At 45.4% G+C, this 20,427-nt stretch overlaps 1 protein-coding gene across 1 annotated transcript in view; it reads left to right on the top strand.

Moving 5' to 3' along the window:
- Window positions 1–8,603: 8,603 nt before the first annotated feature.
- CDK13 (cyclin dependent kinase 13) overlaps window positions 8,604–20,427 on the top strand; it is a 626,606-nt gene continuing 614,782 nt past the window's right edge. Inside the window, exon 1 of the mRNA XM_069215885.1 lies at window positions 8,604–8,687. Coding sequence (XP_069071986.1) covers window positions 8,677–8,687 — 11 coding nt within the window. The 5' untranslated portion in view covers window positions 8,604–8,676. The remainder of the gene's footprint in view (window positions 8,688–20,427) is intronic.

Raw genomic sequence — 20,427 nt, forward strand, 5'->3', positions numbered from 1 at the left:
CCCTCAATATCAACATGTTTTTGGCTCTTCCCTTTCACAAGCACTTGGCCCACCTACACAAATGAGGTATCATTTTTACCGGGAGACTGAGGGTAACATTGGGTGGTATGAAATGTGTCCCAGTGCGGTGATCCCACACAGAAATGTGGGAACAATTTGATTTTTTAGCTAAATTTGAGGTTTGCTGAGGATTCTGGGTAAGAAAACATTGGGGGATTCACGCAAGTCACACCTCACTGGACTCCCTCGGGTGTCAAGTTTTCAGAAATGTCTGAGTTTGGCAGGTTTGCCTAGAAGGCTGCTGAGCCCAGGACCAAAAACGTAGGCACCCCCCTGCAAAAACAGGTAGTTTTGTATTTGATAATTTTGATGTGTCCAGATAGTGTTTTGGGGCATTTCCTTTTGTGGGGGCTAGGCCTACCCGCACAAGTGAGGTAACATTTTTATTGGGAGACTTGGGGGAACATAGAATAGCAAAACAAGTGTTATTGCCCCTTGTCTTTCTCTACATTTTTTCCTTCCAAATATAAGAGTGTGTGTAAAAAAGACGTCTATTTGAGAAATGCCCTGTAATTCACATGCTAGTATGGGCACCCCGGAATTCAGAGATGTGCAAATAACCACTGCTCCTCAACACCCTATCTTGTGCCCATTGTGGAAATACAAAGGTTTTCTTGATAGCTATTTTTCACTCTTTATATTTCAGCAAATGAATTGCTGTATACCCGGTATAGAATGAAAACCCACTGCAGGGTGCAGCTCATTTATTGGCTCTCGGTACCTAGGGTTGTTAATGAACCTACAAGCCCTATACATCTCCGCAACCAGAAGAGTCCAGCAGACGTAACAGTATATTGCTTTCAAAAATCTGACATTGCAGGAAAAATTTACAGAGTAAAACGTAGAGAAAAATTGCTGTTTTTTTCACCTCAATTTCAATATTTTTTTTTTTCAGTTGTTATTTTCTGTAGGAAACCCTTGTAGGATCTACACAAATTACCCCTTGCTGAATTCAGAATTTTGTCTACTTTTCAGAAATGTTTAGGTTTCTGGGATCCAGCATTGGTTTCACACACATTTTGGTCACTGACTGGAAGGAGGCTGAAAGCACAAAAAATCGTAAAAATGGGGTATGTCCCAGTAAAATGCCAAAATTGTGTTGAAAAATTGGGTTTTCTGATTCAAGTCTGCCTGTTCCTGAAAGCTGGGAAGCTGGTGATTTTAGCACTGCAAACCCTTTGTTGATGCCATTTTCAGGGAAAAAAACACAAGCCTTCTTCTGCAGCCTCTTTTTCCAATTTTTTTGAAAAAAAAGAAATGTTCACTGTATTTTGGCTAATTTCTTGGCCTCCTTCAGGGGAACCCACAAAGTCTGGGTACCTGTAGAATCCCTAGGATGTTGGAAAAAAAGGACACAAATTTGGCGTGGCTAGCTTATGTGGACAAAATGTTATGAGGGCCTAAGCGAGAACTATTCCAAATAGGCAAAAAAAGGCCTGGCACAGGAGGTGGAAAGGGCCTGGCAGCGAAGGGGTTAACCCCTTCCCCGCCACGGACGTAATGGTTACGTCCATGGCAGCACCCGTGTGGCGCCATGGATGTAACCATTACGTCCTGAATGCTTCCCTCGGGAGAAGCGCTAGCGCTCCTCCCGAGGGACGCCCCCCCAGGTCAGGGCTGACCGGGGAATCCCTTCCCCTTCCACCCCCGACCCCCCCCATCCCCCCCTGTGACGTCAGCGCGCGAGCGCGCGCTGATTTGTCACAGGGGCCTCCCTAGTCGCGCTGGAAGCTCTGCTTCCAGCGCGATTGAAAAAGAAATGCAAAAGCATTTATTTTTCAATCACTTGGGAGGCCCGGAGGGGCTTCAAAGGGAAGGAAAAGTATTTCCTTCCCTTTGAAGTCCCTCCGAGGGTTTCAAAAGCCAGATTGCTTGCAATCCGGCTTTTGAAACCCCACTAGACACCAGGGATTTTTTTTTTTCTTCATTGAAATTGACAAAAGGGAGCGACCCCTTGGGCAAGGGTCGCTCCCAGGGGGGGCATTTTTTTGAAAAGGCCTTTTCTGCCCCCCCTGGGGGCAGATCGGCCTTACTAGGCCGATCTGCCCCCAGGGGGGGCAGAAACCTCTAGGCACCAGGGACCACTTTTTTTTTTTTTTTTTTTTTTTGGTTCATTTTTTTTTATTGAGGTGGGGAGCGACCCCTTAGGCAAGGGTCGCTCCCCTTGGGGGAAAATTATATTTTGGCCATTTCTGCCCCCCTTGGGGGCAGATTGGCCTATTTTGATGAGGCCAATCTGCCCCCAAGGGGGGTAGAAACCACTAGACACCAGGGTTTTTTTTATTCTTATTATTGTTATTGACAAAAGGGAGCGACCCCTTGGGCAAGGGTCGCTCCCAGGGGGGGCATATTTTCGGGAAGGCCTTTTCTACCCCCCCTGGGGGCAGATCGGCCTACTATTAGGCCGATCTGCCCCCAGGGGGGGGCAGAAACCTCTAGGCACCAGGGACCTTTTTTTTTTTTTTTGTTTCATTTTTTTTTTTTTTGGTGGGGAGCGACCCCTTAGGCAAGGGTCGCTCCCCTTGGGGGAAAATTATATTTTGGCCATTTCTGCCTCCGTTGGGGGCAGATTGGCCTATTTTGATGAGGCCAATCTGCCCCCAAGGGGGGTAGAAACCACTAGACACCAGGGAGTTTTTTCTTTGCGTGAATTTCACGCAAAGGGAGCGACCCCTTAGGCAAGGGTCGCTCCCTGGGGGGGAGGGCAATTTATTTTAGGCCATTTCTGCCCCCCCTGGGGGCAGATCGGCCTATTATTAGGCCGATCTGCCCCCAGGGGGGGAAGAAACCTCTAGGCGCCAGGGCAAATTTTTTTTTTGTGTTTTTTTTTTTTGTTCTTTCTTTTTTTTAGAGATGGGGAGCGACCCATCAGGCAAGGGTCGCTCCCCTGGGGGGCAAATTGTATTTAGACCATTTCTGCCCCCCTGGGGGCAGATTGGCCGATTTTAGGTCAATCTGCCCCCAAGGGGGCAGAAACCACTAGGCACCGGGGATTTGTTTTTTGGCGCCAATGTCACGCAGGGGGAGCGACCCCGTAGGCAAGGGTCGCTCCCTGGGGGGGGGGGGGTTGAGGGTTGGGGGGGCAAATTTATTTTAGGCCATTTCTGCCCCCCCGGGGGACAGATCGGCCTATTATTAGGCCGAACTGCCCCCGGGGGGGGGCAGAACACTCTAGGCGCCAGGGCAATTTTTTTTTTGTGTGTTTTTTTTTTGTTGTTTCTTTTTTTAGAGATGGGGAGCGACCCATCAGGCAAGGGTCGCTCCCCTGGGGGGGCAAATTGTATTTAGACCAGTTCTGCCCCCCTGGGGGCAGATTGGCCAATTTTAGGTCAATCTGCCCCCAAGGGGGCAGAAACCACTAGGCACCGGGGATTTGTTTTTTGGCGCCAATGTCACGCAGGGGGAGCGACCCCGTAGGCAAGGGTCGCTCCGGCGGGGGGGGGTGGGGGTTGGGGGGGCAAATTTATTTTAGGCCATTTCTCCCCCCCCGGGGGAGGGGGCAGAAACCTCTAGGCGCCAGGGGAATTTTTCTTTTTTTTCTTTTTTTTTTTCTTTGTTTTTTTTTTTTTAGAGATGGGGAGCGACCCATCAGGCAAAAGTCGCTCCCCTGGGGGACAAATTGTATTTAGGCCATTTCTGCCCCCCTTGGGGGCAGATTGGCTGAGTTTAGGTCAACCTGCCCCCAAGGGGGCAGAAACCACTAGGCACCGGGGATTTGTTTTTTGGTGCCAATGTCACGCAGGGGGAGCGACCCCGTAGGCAAGGGTCGCTCCCGGCGGGGGAGGGTGGGGGTTGGGGGGGCAAATTTATTTTAGGCCATTTCTGCCCCCCCGGGGGGCAGATCGGCCTATTATTAGGCCGATCTGCCCCCGGGGGGGGGGGGGCAGAAACCTCTAGGCGCCAGGGGAATTTTTCTTTTTTTTCTTTGTTTTTTTTTTTTAGAGATGGGGAGCGACCCATCAGGCAAAAGTCGCTCCCCTGGGGGACAAATTGTATTTAGGCCATTTCTGCCCCCCTTGGGGGCAGATTGGCTGAGTTTAGGTCAACCTGCCCCCAAGGGGGCAGAAACCACTAGGCACCGGGGATTTGTTTTTTGGTGCCAATGTCACGCAGGGGGAGCGACCCCGTAGGCAAGGGTCGCTCCCGGCGGGGGAGGGTGGGGGTTGGGGGGGCAAATTTATTTTAGGGCATTTCTGCCCCCCCCCCCCTGGTGCCGGCTGAGCTACAGGCCAAACACCACAGGTAGGCACCTTGCAAAAAACACCTCTGTTTTCTGTGAAAAAATATGTTGTGTCCACGTTGTGTTTTGGGCCATTTCCTTTTGTGGGCGCTAGGCCTACCCACAGAAGTGATGTACCATTTTTATCGAGAGACTTAGGGGAACGCTGGGTGGAAGGAAATTTGTGGCTCCTCTCAGATTCCAGAACTTTCTGTCACCGAAATGAGAGGAAAAAGTGTTTTTTGGGCCAAATTTTGATGTTTGCAAAGGATTCTGGGTAACATAACCTGGTCAGAGCCCCGCAAGTCACCCCATCTTGGATTCCCCTGGGTTTCTAGTTTTCAAAAATGCACTGGTTTGCTAGGTTTCCTCAGGTGTCGGCTGAGCTACAGGCCAAAATCCACAGGTAGGCACTGCTTTTTATAAAAAAATGTGATGTGTCCACGTTGTGTTTTGGGCCCTTTCCTTTTGTGGGCGCTAGTCCTACCCACACAAGTGATGTATCATTTTTATCGGGAGACTTGGGGGAACGCTGGGTAGAAGGAAATTTGTGGCTCCTCTCAGATTCCAGAACTTTCTGCCACAGAAATGTGAGTAACATGTGTATTTTTAGCCAAATTTTGAGGTTTGCAAAGGATTCTGGGTAACAGAACCTGGTCCGAGCCCCGCAAGTCACCCCTCCTTGGATTCCCCTAGGTCTCTAGTTTTCAGAAATGCACAGGTTCGGTAGCTTTCCCTAGGTGCCGGCTGAGCTAGAGGCCAAAATCTACAGGTAGGCACTTCGCAAAAAACACCTCTGTTTTTTTCCAAAATTTAGGATGTGTCCACGTTGCGCTTTGGGGTGTTTCCTGTCGCCGGCGCTAGGCCTACCCACGCAAGTGAGGTATCATTTTTATCGGGAGACTTGGGGGAACGCTGGGTGGAAGGAAATTTGTAGCTCCTCTCAGATTCCAGAACTTTCTGCCACAGAAATGTGGGGGACATGTGTTTTTTTAGCCACATTTTGAGGTTTGCAAAGGATTCTGGGTAACAGAACCTGGTCCGAGCCCCGCAAGTCACCCCTCCTTGGATTCCCCTAGGTCTCTAGTTTTCAGAAATGCACAGGTTTGGTAGGTTTCCCTAGGTGCCGGCTGAGCTAGAGGCCAAAATCTACAGGTAGGCACTTCGCAAAAAACACCTCTGTTTTTTTCCAAAATTTAGGATGTGTCCACGTTGCGCTTTGGGGTGTTTCCTGTCGCCGGCGCTAGGCCTACCCACGCAAGTGAGGTATCATTTTTATCGGGAGACTTGGGGGAACGCTGGGTGGAAGGAAATTTGTAGCTCCTCTCAGATTCCAGAACTTTCTGCCACAGAAATGTGAGGGACATGTGTTTTTTTAGCCAAATTTTGAGGTTTGCAAAGGATTCTGGGTAACAGAACCTGGTCCGAGCCCCGCAAGTCACCCCTCCTTGGATTCCCCTAGGTCTCTAGTTTTCAGAAATGCACAGGTTTCGTAGGTTTCCCTAGGTGGTGGCTGAGCTAGAGGCCAAAATCTACAGGTAGTCACTTTGCTAAAAACAGCTCTGTTTTCTGTGATATGTCCACGTTGTGTTTTGGGGCATATCCTGTCGCGGGCGCTAGGCCTACCCACACAAGTGAGGTATCATTTTTATCGGGAGACGTGGGGGAACGCTGGGTGGAAGGAAATTTGTGGCTCCTCTCAGATTCCAGAACTTTCTGCCACAGAAATGTGAGGAACATGTGTTTTTTTAGCCAAATTTTGAGGTTTGCAAAGGATTCTGGGTAACAGAACCTGGTCCGAGCCACACAAGTCACCCCTCCTTGGATTGCCCTAGGTCTCTAGTTTTCAGAAATGCATAGGTCTGGTAGGTTTCCCTAGGTGGCGGCTGAGCTAGAGGCCAAAATCTACAGGTAGTCACTTTGCTAAAAACAGCTCTGTTTTCTGTGATATGTCCACGTTGTGTTTTGGGGCATATCCTGTCGCGGGCGCTAGGCCTACCCACACAAGTGAGGTATCATTTTTATCGGGAGACGTGGGGGAACGCTGGGTGGAAGGAAATTTGTGGCTCCTCTCAGATTCCAGAACTTTCTGCCACAGAAATGTGAGGAACATGTGTTTTTTTAGCCAAATTTTGAGGTTTGCAAAGGATTCTGGGTAACAGAACCTGGTCCGAGCCCCGCAAGTCACCCCTCCTTGGATCCCCCTAGGTCTCTAGTTTTCAGGCACAGGTTTGGTAGGTTTCCCTAGGTGGCGGCTGAGCTAGAGGCCAAAATCTACAGGTAGTCACTTTGCTAAAAACAGCTCTGTTTTCTGTGATATGTCCACGTTGTGTTTTGGGGCATATCCTGTCGCGGGCGCTAGGCCTACCCACACAAGTGAGGTATCATTTTTATCGGGAGACGTGGGGGAACGCTAGGTGGAAGGAAATTTGTGGCTCCTCTCAGATTCCAGAACTTTCTGCCACAGAAATGTGAGGAACATGTGTTTTTTTAGCCAAATTTTGAGGTTTGCAAAGGATTCTGGGTAACCGAACCTGGTCGAGCCACACAAGTCACCCCTCCTTGGATTCCCCTAGGTCTCTAGTTTTCAGAAATGCACAGGTTTGGTAGGTTTCCCTAGGTGGCGGCTGAGCTAGAGGCCAAAATCTACAGGTAGTCACTTTGCTAAAAACAGCTCTGTTTTCTGTGATGTGTCCATGTTGTGTTTTGGGGCATATCCTGTCGCGGGCGCTAGGCCTACCCACACAAGTGAGGTATCATTTTTATCGGGAGACGTGGGGGAATGCTGGGTGGAAGGAAATTTGTCGCTCCTCTCAGATTCCAGAACTTTCTGCCACAGAAATGTGAGGAACATGTGTTTTTTTAGCCAAATTTTGAGGTTTGCAAAGGATTCTGGGTAACAGAACCTGGTCCGAGCCACACAAGTCACCCCTCCTTGGATTCCCCTAGGTCTCTAGTTTTCAGAAATGCACAGGTTTGGTAGGTTTCCCTAGGTGGCGGCTGAGCTAGAGGCCAAAATCTACAGGTAGTCACTTTGCTAAAAACAGCTCTGTTTTCTGTGATGTGTCCACGTTGTGTTTTGGGGCATATCCTGTCGCGGGCGCTAGGCCTACCCAAACAAGTGAGGTATCATTTTTATTGGGAGACTTGGGGGAACATAGAATAGCAAAACAAGTGTTATTGCCCCTTGTCTTTCTCTACATTTATTCCTTCCAAATATAGGGGTGTGTGTAAAAAAGACATCTATTTGAGAAATTCCATGTAATTCACGTGCTACTATGGTCACCCCGGAATTCAGAGATGTGCAAATAACCACTGCTCCTCAACACCTTATCTTGTGCCCTTTTTGGAAATGCAAAGGTTTTCTTGATAGCTATTTTTTACTCCTTATATTTCAGCAAATGAATTACTGTATACCCGGTATAGAATGAAAACGCACTGCAGGGTGCAGCTCATTTATTGGCTCTGGGTTCCTCGGGTTCTTGATGAACCTACAAACCCTATATATCCCCGCAACCAGAGGAGTCCAGCAGACGTAACGGTATATTGCTTTCGATAATCTGACATTGCAGGGAAAAGTTACAGAGTAAAAAGTAGAGAAAAATTTATGTTTTTTTCACCTCAATTTCAATATTTTTCTTTTTCAGCTGTTATTTTCTGTAGGAAACCCTTGTAGGATCTACACAAATGACCCCTTGCTGAATTCAGAATTTTGTCTACTTTTCAGAAATGTTTAGGTTTCTGGGATCCAGCATTGGTTTCATGACCATTCCTGTCACTGACTGGAAGGAGGCTGAAAGCACAAAAAATTGCACAAATGGGGTATGCCCCAGTAAAATGCCAAAATTGTGTTGAAAAATTGGGTTTTTCGGATTCAAGTCTGCCTGTTCCTGAAAGCTGGGAAGCTGCTGAGTTTAGCACCGCAAACCCTTTGTTGATGCCATTTTCAGGGGGAAAACCACAAGCCTTCTTCTGCAGCCACTTTTTCCAATTTTTTTGAAAAAAACAAAATTTTCCCTGTATTTTGGCCAATTTCTTGGCCTCTTTCAGGGGAACCCACAAAGTCTGGGTACCTCCAGAATCCCTAGGATGTTGGAAAAAAAGGACGCAAATTTGGCTTGGTTAGCTTATGTGGACAAAAAGTTATGCGGGCCTAAGCGCGAACTGCCCCAAATAGGCAAAAAAAAGGCCTGGCACAGGAGGGGGAAAAGGCCTGGCAGCGAAGTGGTTAAACAGTTAGCACACCGGAGGTTCGCCTGACTCCAAGATGGCTTCCCCAGGTTACACAGCCGCGCCCCCTGAGCTCTTGACTGTCAGAAGGAGATTCTGATGTTGTGAGAATAGAAGAAGGACTCTGACGGTGAAACGGAGCAATAAGGAGTACGCATCCCGTAAAGATGGGACGAAGGTATTGGATAGGCCGCTGCTCCCCATCAGCCTGATTGAGCGGGCGTTTACTTTGGTAGTGGCGAGGCTTTTTTGACAACTTTTGGGTGACCGATTGCGGCCGTGCTGCGAGCCTACCATGTACGCCATAGTCTCAATACCTTAGCGAACAGCTACGGACCATAGGAGAAGCTGGTCTGACAAGCAGATAAACAGTTGACCGAATGAGGGAGATCTCAGTGCCTGCTAGCACGCTGCAGTAGGAATTCAAGGGGTGGCGGGGGGACCAAAAGTACCTGTTTTAACAGATTAATGGGTTGCGGGGTGAATAGACTAACGTGCCTTTTAACGTGACTAATCATGACTGTGGGTGTAAGAATTGACCTGTTCGAGGATCTTCTGGTGCTTTTAATGGCTACAGCATGAGCATTCTTACCAGAAATATGTTAAAAAACGCTGATTTACCGTGAGTTCCGTGAATGGCCTTCTTTCTCTAACCGCCACTACGTTCCAAACTTGAAAATGTTTAAATAAAATGCGACAAAAAACAGTGGATTTGGCTTTTGCTAGTGCTGTCATTCTGTGTCCACAGAGAGCATGTTTATGGCAGGTCCCTGTGGGATTTACCATCTATGTAGTTAAAGGCATTTTGGCAGAGTTTGCAGACCTGAGCCATCAGTATTTGCAGTGTGCCTGGCGTCAACACACTGAAAGCTTAAATTTCCCTTCCTAGATAACGTGCGGAAACTTTATTTTCGTTGTTTCGGCCCTTTGTAGATAGTAGGGAAGATTTGACATGCTCGTATTGTCTTAGCGTGTCCATAAACGTGTTCTGTTAGTTTGTAAAATGTGTGTGTGTATGTATGTATATATATACATAGGTATATATATTTTGTGGCGGTCATGAACGTTTTCATTGCACTGCCATGACCGAGTTGATATTAGCTAAAATAAATAGAAGTCAGAGTTTTTATTAAAAAAAGTGCGCTTTGTATATTTAATTTATTAGACTGCCATTTTGATAAGGTACTTGGTCACAAAGTTTTACATTCACGAAATTTATAGTGATGACATTTGAAAGCTTTGATTTAGTTAGACAGATGGGCGTACAGTATTCCTTTAATCTACTACTACTTGTTTTTTCTTTTTTATTACGTTTTTGCGTTTGGAATTTAGAGCAACCTAGTCCTTTAATGGGCAGGTAGCAAGGACCTGCACTTTGTTAATTTGAAAGGAAGAGTACCAAGATTACCACTACTTCTCAGCACTGGTGCAATACTTTTAATGGAAGAGTACCTGCACTTCTCAATAGCGCACATGAACCCATAGAAAGTAGATACATGATGTTCTCTGTTTCCATTTAAACCTAGACCTCCGAGACCTACTAAAGTGAAGTGTGATAAATAGGGTGATCTATGAAAGTGACTTAAGAGATACGATCATTCTAACCTTGCGTCTGAATCTGATGGAAAAGAGTTCCTCCATTGCAGTGCTTTGTGGAGAAATCTTTTTTTACCAATCAGTTAATCGGCAAAGGTGCAGAGAGCCCACTTTGCTACCCAGACCCTCCACCTATGCTAGCAGTGCATTGCTTTGTTCCCTTGGCCCAATCTTTCATGTTAAATCCTCTCTTTACTCTCCCTAAATCTTGACAGCCCTCACACAGATAATTGTATATCACAGTCTTCGCTGTCACACCATTGCCCACAGTTTCTGTGGCCCATCCTGACCTTCAGTAGAGCGATAAACAAAAGCCCTGATCTAGCTCTGTTATTTTGCATGGCTCTCAAAAGAGATTTCTTTTAAGCACTGCAGACATGACGACCAGTGGCTGGAAATTTTGCACTGCTATGGATAAGTACAGATCATCTTGGTCTAGCTACTTCCCTGACAGATTACGATGTGTGTTTGTAGACCTGCTGCCCTTCGGTGTCTACTTATGACGTGACATAAAAAACATGGGTTAGTGCAGGTTTATACTTAAATAGTTTGAGAAAAAGGTTGTGTAAATGGGATGTTGGTTATACAGGGAATTTTCTGGACATACATGACTAGAGCAGAGGAGAAAGGGAATAACCAACTACTAGAGTATACCCTTCTAAACAATAATGAACAAACCAAAAGTACTCTACGGCAATGGTTCCCAACCCGTGGTCCTGGGACCCCGGGGGTCTGCGAAACCTTCTCATGAGGTCTGTGACTGCTCAGAAAATTAAATATTATTAATAAAGCTTATATAAATAAAGTGGCTAAAGGTACAAAGGTAAAAATAATATTTTAAAACATGCTGTAAATATCAAGGAATTTGAAATTGGAGTCTACAAATTCAATTAGTATTTTCAGATTGATTTGTAGGAGTTGTGCAGGTGCATCAAACAGAATATAGTATAGGTGATGTGTGGCTTCAATGGAATTTAGAAAAGCTCCAACCTTCCTATTAAAAAAAATATATATATTTTACTTGTTTGCAAATTAAATAAAATGTGTTATTATTTGTGTATGTGTCTGATGGGATGCTTGTTTTTGCATTGTTCGTTTTGCGGTTCAAACCATCAACAATGTTTAGGCCTGGGTTCCTGGCTTCTAGTAATGACTCAGTGGAGGGGGGTGGTACCAGGATTCCAGTAATGATTCAGTAGGGCTTCCAGTAATGATAAAGTGGGGGTCTACACCATTCAGAAGGTTAAGAACCCACTGCTGTAGTATGAGAAGCAATGTACAGACCTTATTGTTTAGTTTTAAAGTTAGTACAGTTGTCATATGATGTGCCAGTAGTCCACAAGTTAGAATGACAATTTGCTTCCTAAGCCTACATTTTTTTTTTTACATTCTTTCTTGAGTTTTTATTTTCAATTCTAACAAAACAAAGAAATAAACAGGCACGTTGTTGGCGGACAGTCATCCATAAAACATAAATGGTGTTACAGAGCATGAATTTGATTCGATTTTTTTTCTCTTATTCCACGTTTGAACATGTGTGGGTGAGTAAATATCTCTTAGACTGGTGGTGTGTGCGATCAGTTGTGTAATAAATGGGCCAAGTTACGTGGGCCATTGGAGTTTCCTAGCATTTGTAACGTTCATGTATGAATATTCCCATCAAATGTACCAAATATTTGTGTGCTTGTGGAGGCATTCCTTATCCTTGTAAATTTATTTTTCTGAAATTGAACAGCAGTCAATATTTCTGTCCCACTCTTGCAGCGAGGATGGAAGTTCTTCTTCCCACTTTTGTCTAATATTCCTCTTTGCAAATAAGCAGCCCCTTTATGTCACTGTGTAGCTGCTCCTGGTGCTTCTGAGTCTTTCTGTAGTCACATGAGAACATTTTTAACAGTAAGGCCAATCTATTGTTCCACTGCCTTGGTTTTTGATCAACTTTAAATGTTGGGGGTGTGGGTGGGGAAGTTAGGTGTAAAATGATTTGTTATAGGTTGCAAATACATTAGCTCTGTATTTTTGCACCAGTCATCGTGGTACTATCACTGGCTTGTCGGATAGGGATTATTGTGATTTACCTATTCTTGACAGTAAGCCAGCTGGATTAGTTTACTAGCCTTGTCTCTAGAGTCACCTTCTTTAGGAAGCTATCCAGTTAGGCCAGGTTGTGTTTGGTCAGGGAACTTTGTATTTGTCTCCAAAATGGTTGGATATGGAGACAGTCCCATGCAACCTGTAGGAGTGTGTCAATAGGGGGTATCCGTGTGTGTGTGTGGGAGGTGTGGGTACCTGTTCCCTTCTTTTATGGTCTCTTGGGACTGTAGTATGCTCTGTGAAGATAATTTAGTTGTATCAGGTGGAATTGGGCTGATATAGCAAAAATACGCAGATAAATCTTAGCCTCAGTCCATTCTGTTTTTTCAAAGGGGCCAAGATTGATTTCCTAGTTTGGCACGGAGAGCTGTGGTGGAGTCTGTGGCATTAATCACTAGTGAATGATAAAGCTTCAAGAATTCTCCCAAGTCCTCTGTGTCTGGCATTGACATGGCCTATAGGGAGTTATATGACAGAAGTTTGATCAATGGGTCTTTGTGATTCTCAAGGCATGTCTTAATTGTAGAATACAGAAAAATTGGGAAATGTAAATCACAAATTCTGCTTTAACCCCTTGGGTCCTAGGGCGTAACGGTTACGTCCTCGGCTGCACCGCTCGGGTGCCGAGGACGTAACAGTTATGTCCTGGACCCGGCCTTTGGAAGAAGTGCTAGCTTGTCCTCCCCTTCCCCACCCCAAGAGCCTCCCACTTCTCCCCTGTGCAGGGATGGAAGGGGAATCGCATTCCCCTCCCCCCCCCTCCAGTGACGTCTGTTGACATCAGTGTGCGATCACGCGCTGACCTCATCAAAGGCCGCCCCTGCGATCGGAAGAGAAATGCTTTGCATTTCTCTTCCGATCTGGGGTGGTGGCAGGCAGAGGACATGAAAGGAAAACCCTTTCCTTACCTTTCATATCTGTCTGAGAATTTCTGCAACCTGATCGTGAAGCGATTGGGCTGCAGAAATGCCTTCTAGACACCAGGGATTTGTGTTTTTTTTGTTTTATGTGTGTAATTGGCATGAGAGGAGCAACCTCTTGAGCAAGGGTTGCTCCCCAGCGGGGGCAATGTTTAAATTTTTTATTAGGCCTTTTCTGCCCCCCGGGACCAGATCAGCCTATTTTAATTAGGCCGATCTGCCCCCAGGGGTAGGAGGAGGTGGCAGAAGCCACTAGGCACCAGGGATCAATTTTTTTTTAAATTAATTATTTAGAGCTGGGGAGAGACCCCTTATGCAAGGGTCACTCCCCTGGGTGAGGGGAATTATCTTTTGGCCATTTCTGCCCCCCTTGGGTGCAGATCAGCCTATTTTAATTAGGCCGATCTGCCCCCAAGGGGGCAGAAACCACAAGGCACCAGGGATATATATATATATTTTTTTTAAACATGGAGAGTGACCCGTTAGGCAAGGGTCACTTCCCTGGGGGGGCAAATTTATTTTAGGCCATTTCGGCCCCCCCTTGGGTGCAGATCGGCCTATTTCTATTATGCCGATCTGCCCCCAGGGGGCAGAAACCCCCTAGGCAACAGGGATTGGTGTGTGTGTGTTTTGTTTGGGGGGCAGCCCCTTGGGCAAGGGTCGCTCCCCATGGGGGCAATTGGCAATTTCTGCACCCCTCGGGCAGAACAGCCTATTTTTGTAAGGCCCATCTGGCTCCAAGGGGGGCAGAAAGCCCAACAGACACCAGGGAAGATTTTTTTCAATAATAGAGGGTGGGGGTATGGCCATACCCTCACCCCAAATAAATGGGGACAAAGTTGTTGTGCCCACCATTGGCAGATGGGGCAGTTACCCCCGATCCACTCCCTGTCAGAGGGGGGGGGGGGGGGGTGTGGCGTCGGTAAGAAAGCCTACTGGATGCTAGGGATTTTTTTTTTTAAATGGTGTGGTAGTTATGAAGCAGTATGGGCATGGTTATGCCCTCACGCCAACTGAAGGGCTTTCAGCTCTCCCCCGCACACTAAAAGATCTTATCCTTTTTTTTTTTTGCTTTGGTTTTACAGTTGGGCCATGAGAGCTTGTCTAACTCTCAAAATCGTCCCACTTGGAACAGTGAGGGCTGCACTTTTTGGACTTTCAGACACTGCCATGTAAACAAATGTACAAGACCTAGACACATCTGAAAATTAAACATGTTGGTGAGTCCAGGGTGGTGTGCTTCAGATGCACCAGCACCATTTTCTTACCCACAAATCCCTGCAAACCTCCAACTTTGCTTGAAATCACACATTTTCCCCATAGTTTTGTGATGGAAACTTCAGTAATCGGCAGGAATCCACAAAATTCCTACCACCCAGCATTGTCGCCCCACTTGTCAGCAAAAAAACATTTTTTTCCAAACTGCCCTTTTGGATCCGCTTTGGTTCACCCTCAATTTCGACATGTTTTTGGCTCTTCTATTCCACAGGCACTTGGCCCACCTACACAAGTGAGCAGGGATGTGGAATTCCTATCGCCCGACGCCCGGGACATCTTGTTTGGGGTCAAGGGCAACAAGTTTTTATGTTTACTTTGTCCTTGGGACAAGTAGGCCCAACCCCCTGCAGCACAAACCCTTTGGTTGCCTGTTTACAGAGAGTTGAACTCTCTGCAGTTGAGGTAAAGTGTTTCCAAAGGATAATGCTGTTCGAACTTGTATTTATGGTTCATTATTTGAAAGCCTTCATTATTAGGGTGCGTGCTGTAAATAAATGTTTTAAGGTCACACTTCACTACTGACGTTGGTTCCAGTACAAAAAAAAAAAAAACGTGTACACACATGTTTGAAAAGTTTAGGCTAAGAGGCTAAGTATAATGCTCCCAGAATGCTCTCTGATTATATGCAAACGAAGTGTCATTTAGTAAAATATGTTGATGCATGCTAGTATTTCCTAAAAATATTTCTAATGGAAAATCAGTGTAACCATTTTCAACACGATTATGGGAAGCATGAAAATAAACAAACACTGACAAAGCCAACTGATCTGACATATTTTTATAAGTCTTTTAGTTTCATCAATGCGTGTCTTGTTTTGACATGGCTTTTGTAACACTTTATTGTTGTGGGAGCTACCAGGCCCTCAACATTGTAACAAACATTGGCAAAACCCCTCCAAAAAGTTTTTGAACTCTTAAAGCACACGTTGCCACCAGCGGCATAACAAAGGCCCCGCAGCCGCCCTCCAGGGGGCCCCGTCAGCACAGCACCTGTCCTGAGTGAGTCTGGAGAGGGGGCTCCTCCATGTTCTTTGCAAAGGGGCACCCTCCAGTTTCGTTACGTCACTGATTGCCACTGTAGTTCCTGACACTGAACAAAACTACTTTGTGTGGCAATATGCTCCTTGTGGAAGAGCAGAATGCGATCACTCACAGTAAAGCCAGCCGAAAGAGAGAGAAATAGAAGTTTAATAAAAACAAAATGTCTTTGTTAACACCAGACCTAATTAGGGACCAAGACCCACATGTAGGTAGCTTTTTGCATGTCGCAAACAGCGACTTTCGCTGTTTGCGACGTGCAAAAAGCACATTGCGATGCACAAACCCAGTTTTGCGATTCAGTAACCTGGTTACCGAATCACAAAACGGGTTTGCGACTCGCAATTAGTAAGGGGTGTTCCCTTCCTAATTGCAACTCGCAGTGCAATGTAGGATTGTTTTGTGACCGCGAACGCGGGCGCAAACCAATCGCAGTTTGCACCCATTTCAAATGGGTGCTAACACTTTCGCAAAAGGGAAGGGATCCCCATGGGACCCCTTTCCCATTGTGAATGTCACTGTAAACATTTTTTCAGAGCAGGCAGTGGTCCTTTGGACCACTGCCTGCTCTGAAAAAATGAAACGAAAACGTTTCATTTTTCGTTTTTGTTATGCATCTCTTTTTCCTTTAAGGAAAACGGGCTGCATTACAAAAAAAACTGCTTTATTGAAAAGCAGTCACAGACATGGTGGTCTGCTGTCTCCAGCAGGCCACCATTCGTGAGGGGGTCGCAAATTGCGACCCACCTCATGATTATTCATGATGTGGGCATTTGCGAAGCCCTTGCGAATCACAGATGGTGTCAAGGACACCATCCTACTTTCGGATTTGCGACTCGCAATTTGCAGGTCACAAATCTGAACCTACCTACTTGTGGCCCCAAATTCTTAAAGAAGGTCACAAAAGTGCACCCATGGTATATGTCGTACCCCTATAAAATATTTGTGAACTGTATTTTAGCGTGGGTGAATACGATGTGTAGATTTGCTCATGTGAAAATCTATTGAGCATTTGCAAGTTTATTTTCCCTCCAGCCACTTTCTTCCCAACCCTGGAAGAAGTTCTAATTCTGCCATTGTCAGGAGTAAATGTCCAACCTTTCTTATTATGGGAAAATATTAGAGAGAAGCTGGTAAAAATCTTTAAAACATGCAGGTTAGTAGGTTTGCAGACTCAAAGGCATTCCAGCCCTGGAACTATTGCTTACTGCTTCCTCCAGCCCCAGTATGCAGATCTGCAGAAAGGTGGCAAAATAAGGAAATTTCTACAGTAGGGATTGAAACTCCAAGTATTCAAACCCTACTATGGTAGTAGCCCTGGCATAATCAGAGAGGCTATTAATTGCTGCCATAATTTGTCGCCACACTACATGGCACCAAAGGGACAAGTAGATCTTTTTACAGGACAAGTAGATTTGAGAAGCAACCTGTCCCCTGGACAAGTAGATATTTTAATAAATTCCACACCCCTGAGTGAGGTATCATTTTTATCAGGAGATTGAGGGGAATGTTGGGTGGTTGGAAATGTGTGTTGGTGTGGTGATCCCACACAAACATGTGAGGAAAATGTGATTTTTTTTTTTGTGCTAAATTTGAGGTTTGCTGAGGATTCTGGGTAAGAAAACACTGAGGGATCCACGCAAGTCACACCTCCCTGGACTCCCTTGTGTGTCTAGTTTTCAGAAATGTCTGGGTTTGGTAGGTTTCCCTAGATGGCTGCTGAGGCCAGGGGCAAAAACACATGCAAAAACAGGTAGTTTTGTATTTGATAATTTTGCTGTGTCCACATAGTGTTTTGGGGGAATTTCCTGTCACGGGCACTAGGCCTACCCACACTTGTGAGGTACCATTTTTATCAGGAGACTTGGGGGTACGCTGGGTAGATGGAAGTTTGTTGCCCCCCTCATATTCCAGAACTTTCAATCACTGAAATGTGAGAAAAAAATCTTTTTGCCAAATTTTGAGGTTTGCAAATGATTCTGGGTAATAGAACCTGGTGAGAGCCCCACAAGTCATCCCATCCTGGATTCCCCTTGGTGTCTAGTTCTCACAAATGCACAGGTTTGGTAGGTTTCTCTAGGTGCCTGCTGAGCCAGAGGCCACAATCCACAGCTAGGCACTTTGCAAAAAACATGTCCATTTTCTTTGGGAAAATGTGATTTGTCCATGTTGCGTTTCCTGTCGCAGGCATTAGGCCTACCCACACAAGTGAGGAACCATTTTTATCTGGGACTTTGGGGAACACAGAATAGAAGAATAAGTGTTTTTCCCCTTGTCTTTCTCTACTTTTTTTCCTTCCAAATGCAAGACAGTGTGTAAAAAAGACATCTGTTCGAGAAATGCCCTGTAATTCACATGCTTGTATGGGGACCCCAGAATTCAGAGATGTTGAAATAACTACTGCTTCTCAACACCTTATCTTGTGCCCATTTTGAAAATACAAAGGTTTCCTTGATACCTATTTTTCACTCTTTATATTTTACCAAATAAAATGCTGTATACCTAGTATGCAATGAAAACCCATTGCAAGGTGAATCTCATTTACTGGCTCTGGGTGCCCAGGGTTTTTGTTGAGCCTACAAGCCCTATATATCCCCGCAACCAGAAGAGTCCAGCAGACATAACGGTGTACTGCTAGTGAAAATCTGACATCACAGGTAAAAGTTACGGAGTAAAACGTGGCGAGAGATGGCTGTTATTTTTTTCACCTCAATTTCATTTTTTTTTTATTTCAGCTGTTATGTTCTGTAGGAGAACCTTGTAGGATCCACACAAACGACACCTTGCTGAATTCAGAATGTTGTCTACTTTTTGAAAATGCTTAGCTGTCCAGGATCCAGCATTGGTTTCACACCCATTTCTGTCACTAACTGGAAGGAGGCTGAAAGCACAAAAAAATACTAAAAATGTGGTATGTCCCAGTAAAATGCCACAATTGTGTTGAAAATTTAGATTTTCTGATTCAAGTCTGCCTGTTCCCGAAAGCTGGGACGATGGTGAGTTTAGCACCGCAAACCCTTTGTTGATGCCATTTTCAGGGAAAAAAACACATGCTTTCTACTGCAGCCCTTTTTACCATTTAAAAACAAACAATAACATTTTTGCTGTATTTTGGCTAATTTCTTGGTCTCCTCTAGGGGAACCCACCAATTCTGGGTACCTCTAGCATCCCTAGGATGTTGGGGAAAAAAAGGTGCAAATTTGGCATCAGTAGCTTATGTGGAAAAAAAATTTAGGAGGGCCTAGGCACAAACTGCCCCAAATAGTCAAAAAAAGGCCTGGCACCTAAGGGGGGGGGGGGGGAGGGAAGGCATGGCAGCAAAGAGGTTAAGATCATCAAAGGATTTCATCTGTTCTCCAGTGCACACCTTTTCCATCTTGGAGATCCCAGTGTGGTCACGTCTGCTGAATCCTGCTAGCCTGGAAACCACACTGAGCCAGTCATCCTCCCTCAGTTGTGTATTTTTGTGGTAGTTTGCAGGGCCAACCACTATACTTTAGGGTGTCATGCCAGGTATTTATTGTAACCTTTGTGACACACAGGAGCATGTCTATGGGCTTAGTTCCACATAGAATATTGTAGGTGCCACTTTCAGGGAATAGGTCCCGTTCTAGACAGTGGACTGGATCAGCAAGTTCACCCAGGAGCCTGTGATTAATGGTTCTCCTCAAACTGATTCACATGCATTTAGCAAGGGGGATGTAAGCCTGTTGAAGAAGATTTTAGGTTTGGTGTAAGGGTGATTTTGGAAAATTTACAACAGTTTGGTTAGAATTATCATTGTATAGAAGTATCATTTTATAGAGCGCTATCCGGCCCAGGGTCGATAGGGGCAAGGTTGTCCATCTAAGCAGTTCTTCGCCCAGAGTAGCTATCAGGATGACTAGTTTAATTCCCAGCATTCTCATTCTGGAGGGATGGAGAGGGGCCTGGGGAAATGTTATGTAAAACTACAAGCCATCTCTGGGAGTCCTGTTATCCAACTCCCTCATCTAAATCCCGCATGTGGGCCAAATGTGATGTGTTCCCCTTTTCATTTGTGCCAAGGGCTCTTGTTTTAGGTCTAGGATTATCATTACCTGTTCTTACATTTTGAGGGATCCTCTGTTTTAAAAAAAAAAAGAAAAGAAAAAAAAAGAGGATGTCGTCTGAGAGATATGTGGTCTTAGGACAGACCATTGTAGTAGAAGCCTTTTATGAAAATTGCTTTCCTAACCTATTTGAATAGCGGCTGTATTGCAAGGACGAAGACCATCAGGGAGATAGGGCAGCCCGATTTTTTCAGGAATACAACTTGGTCTAAAAGTACCCCACCAACACTCACCTGGGCCCAATTTGCTGTGTATATAGTTCTTACTCTGGGATTGGGACCCAAAGTTCATTTTAGTTGGACTTGAAACAGAAAGTCCCAGTTTATGGAGTCTAATACCTTTCCACAGTCTATAACGACCTGCATATATGGTCCCTCGTGTTGGTGGCTTCCGGAAAGTGTCAAGTCTCAGGCTTCGTTTAGTATACTCCTGGAATGAATCCATTTTGGTCTTGGTGTACCAGGGATGTGTTAATTTGGTCAGCCGTTTCACAAGTATCTTTTTAAATATCTGCTCTCTGACTGAATAAGGGATATGCTCTCATATGAGGAGGGAAGTTCTGGAAGTCTGTCTTGTTTTTGGCTGATCACTATTGTTGTCTCCCCTGTAGGTTGTCCGTTAGGTTGCCAGTGTGGTTTGTTTTAATGAACAGAGCTAAAAGATAAGGGTTCATGAAGGAGGTAGATTCCTTAAAAAATATTCTGTTGAGGAGCCGTTTGTGTTTTGGATCTTTTCTGATTGAGTTCCAGCATCTGCCTCTGAAAGCTCCTTGTGGCTTAAGGGGCTTAGGGCCATATGTACGAAAGCATTTTCCCATAGACACAGAATGGGTAAAATCCTTTGGTACATCTGCCCCTTATTGTTTTAACTGGTGGGCCTCTGATCAAAATGCTTTAACGG

This window comes from Pleurodeles waltl, chromosome 2_1 (assembly GCF_031143425.1).
Source record: "Pleurodeles waltl isolate 20211129_DDA chromosome 2_1, aPleWal1.hap1.20221129, whole genome shotgun sequence".
NCBI classification, from domain to species: domain Eukaryota; kingdom Metazoa; phylum Chordata; class Amphibia; order Caudata; family Salamandridae; genus Pleurodeles; species Pleurodeles waltl.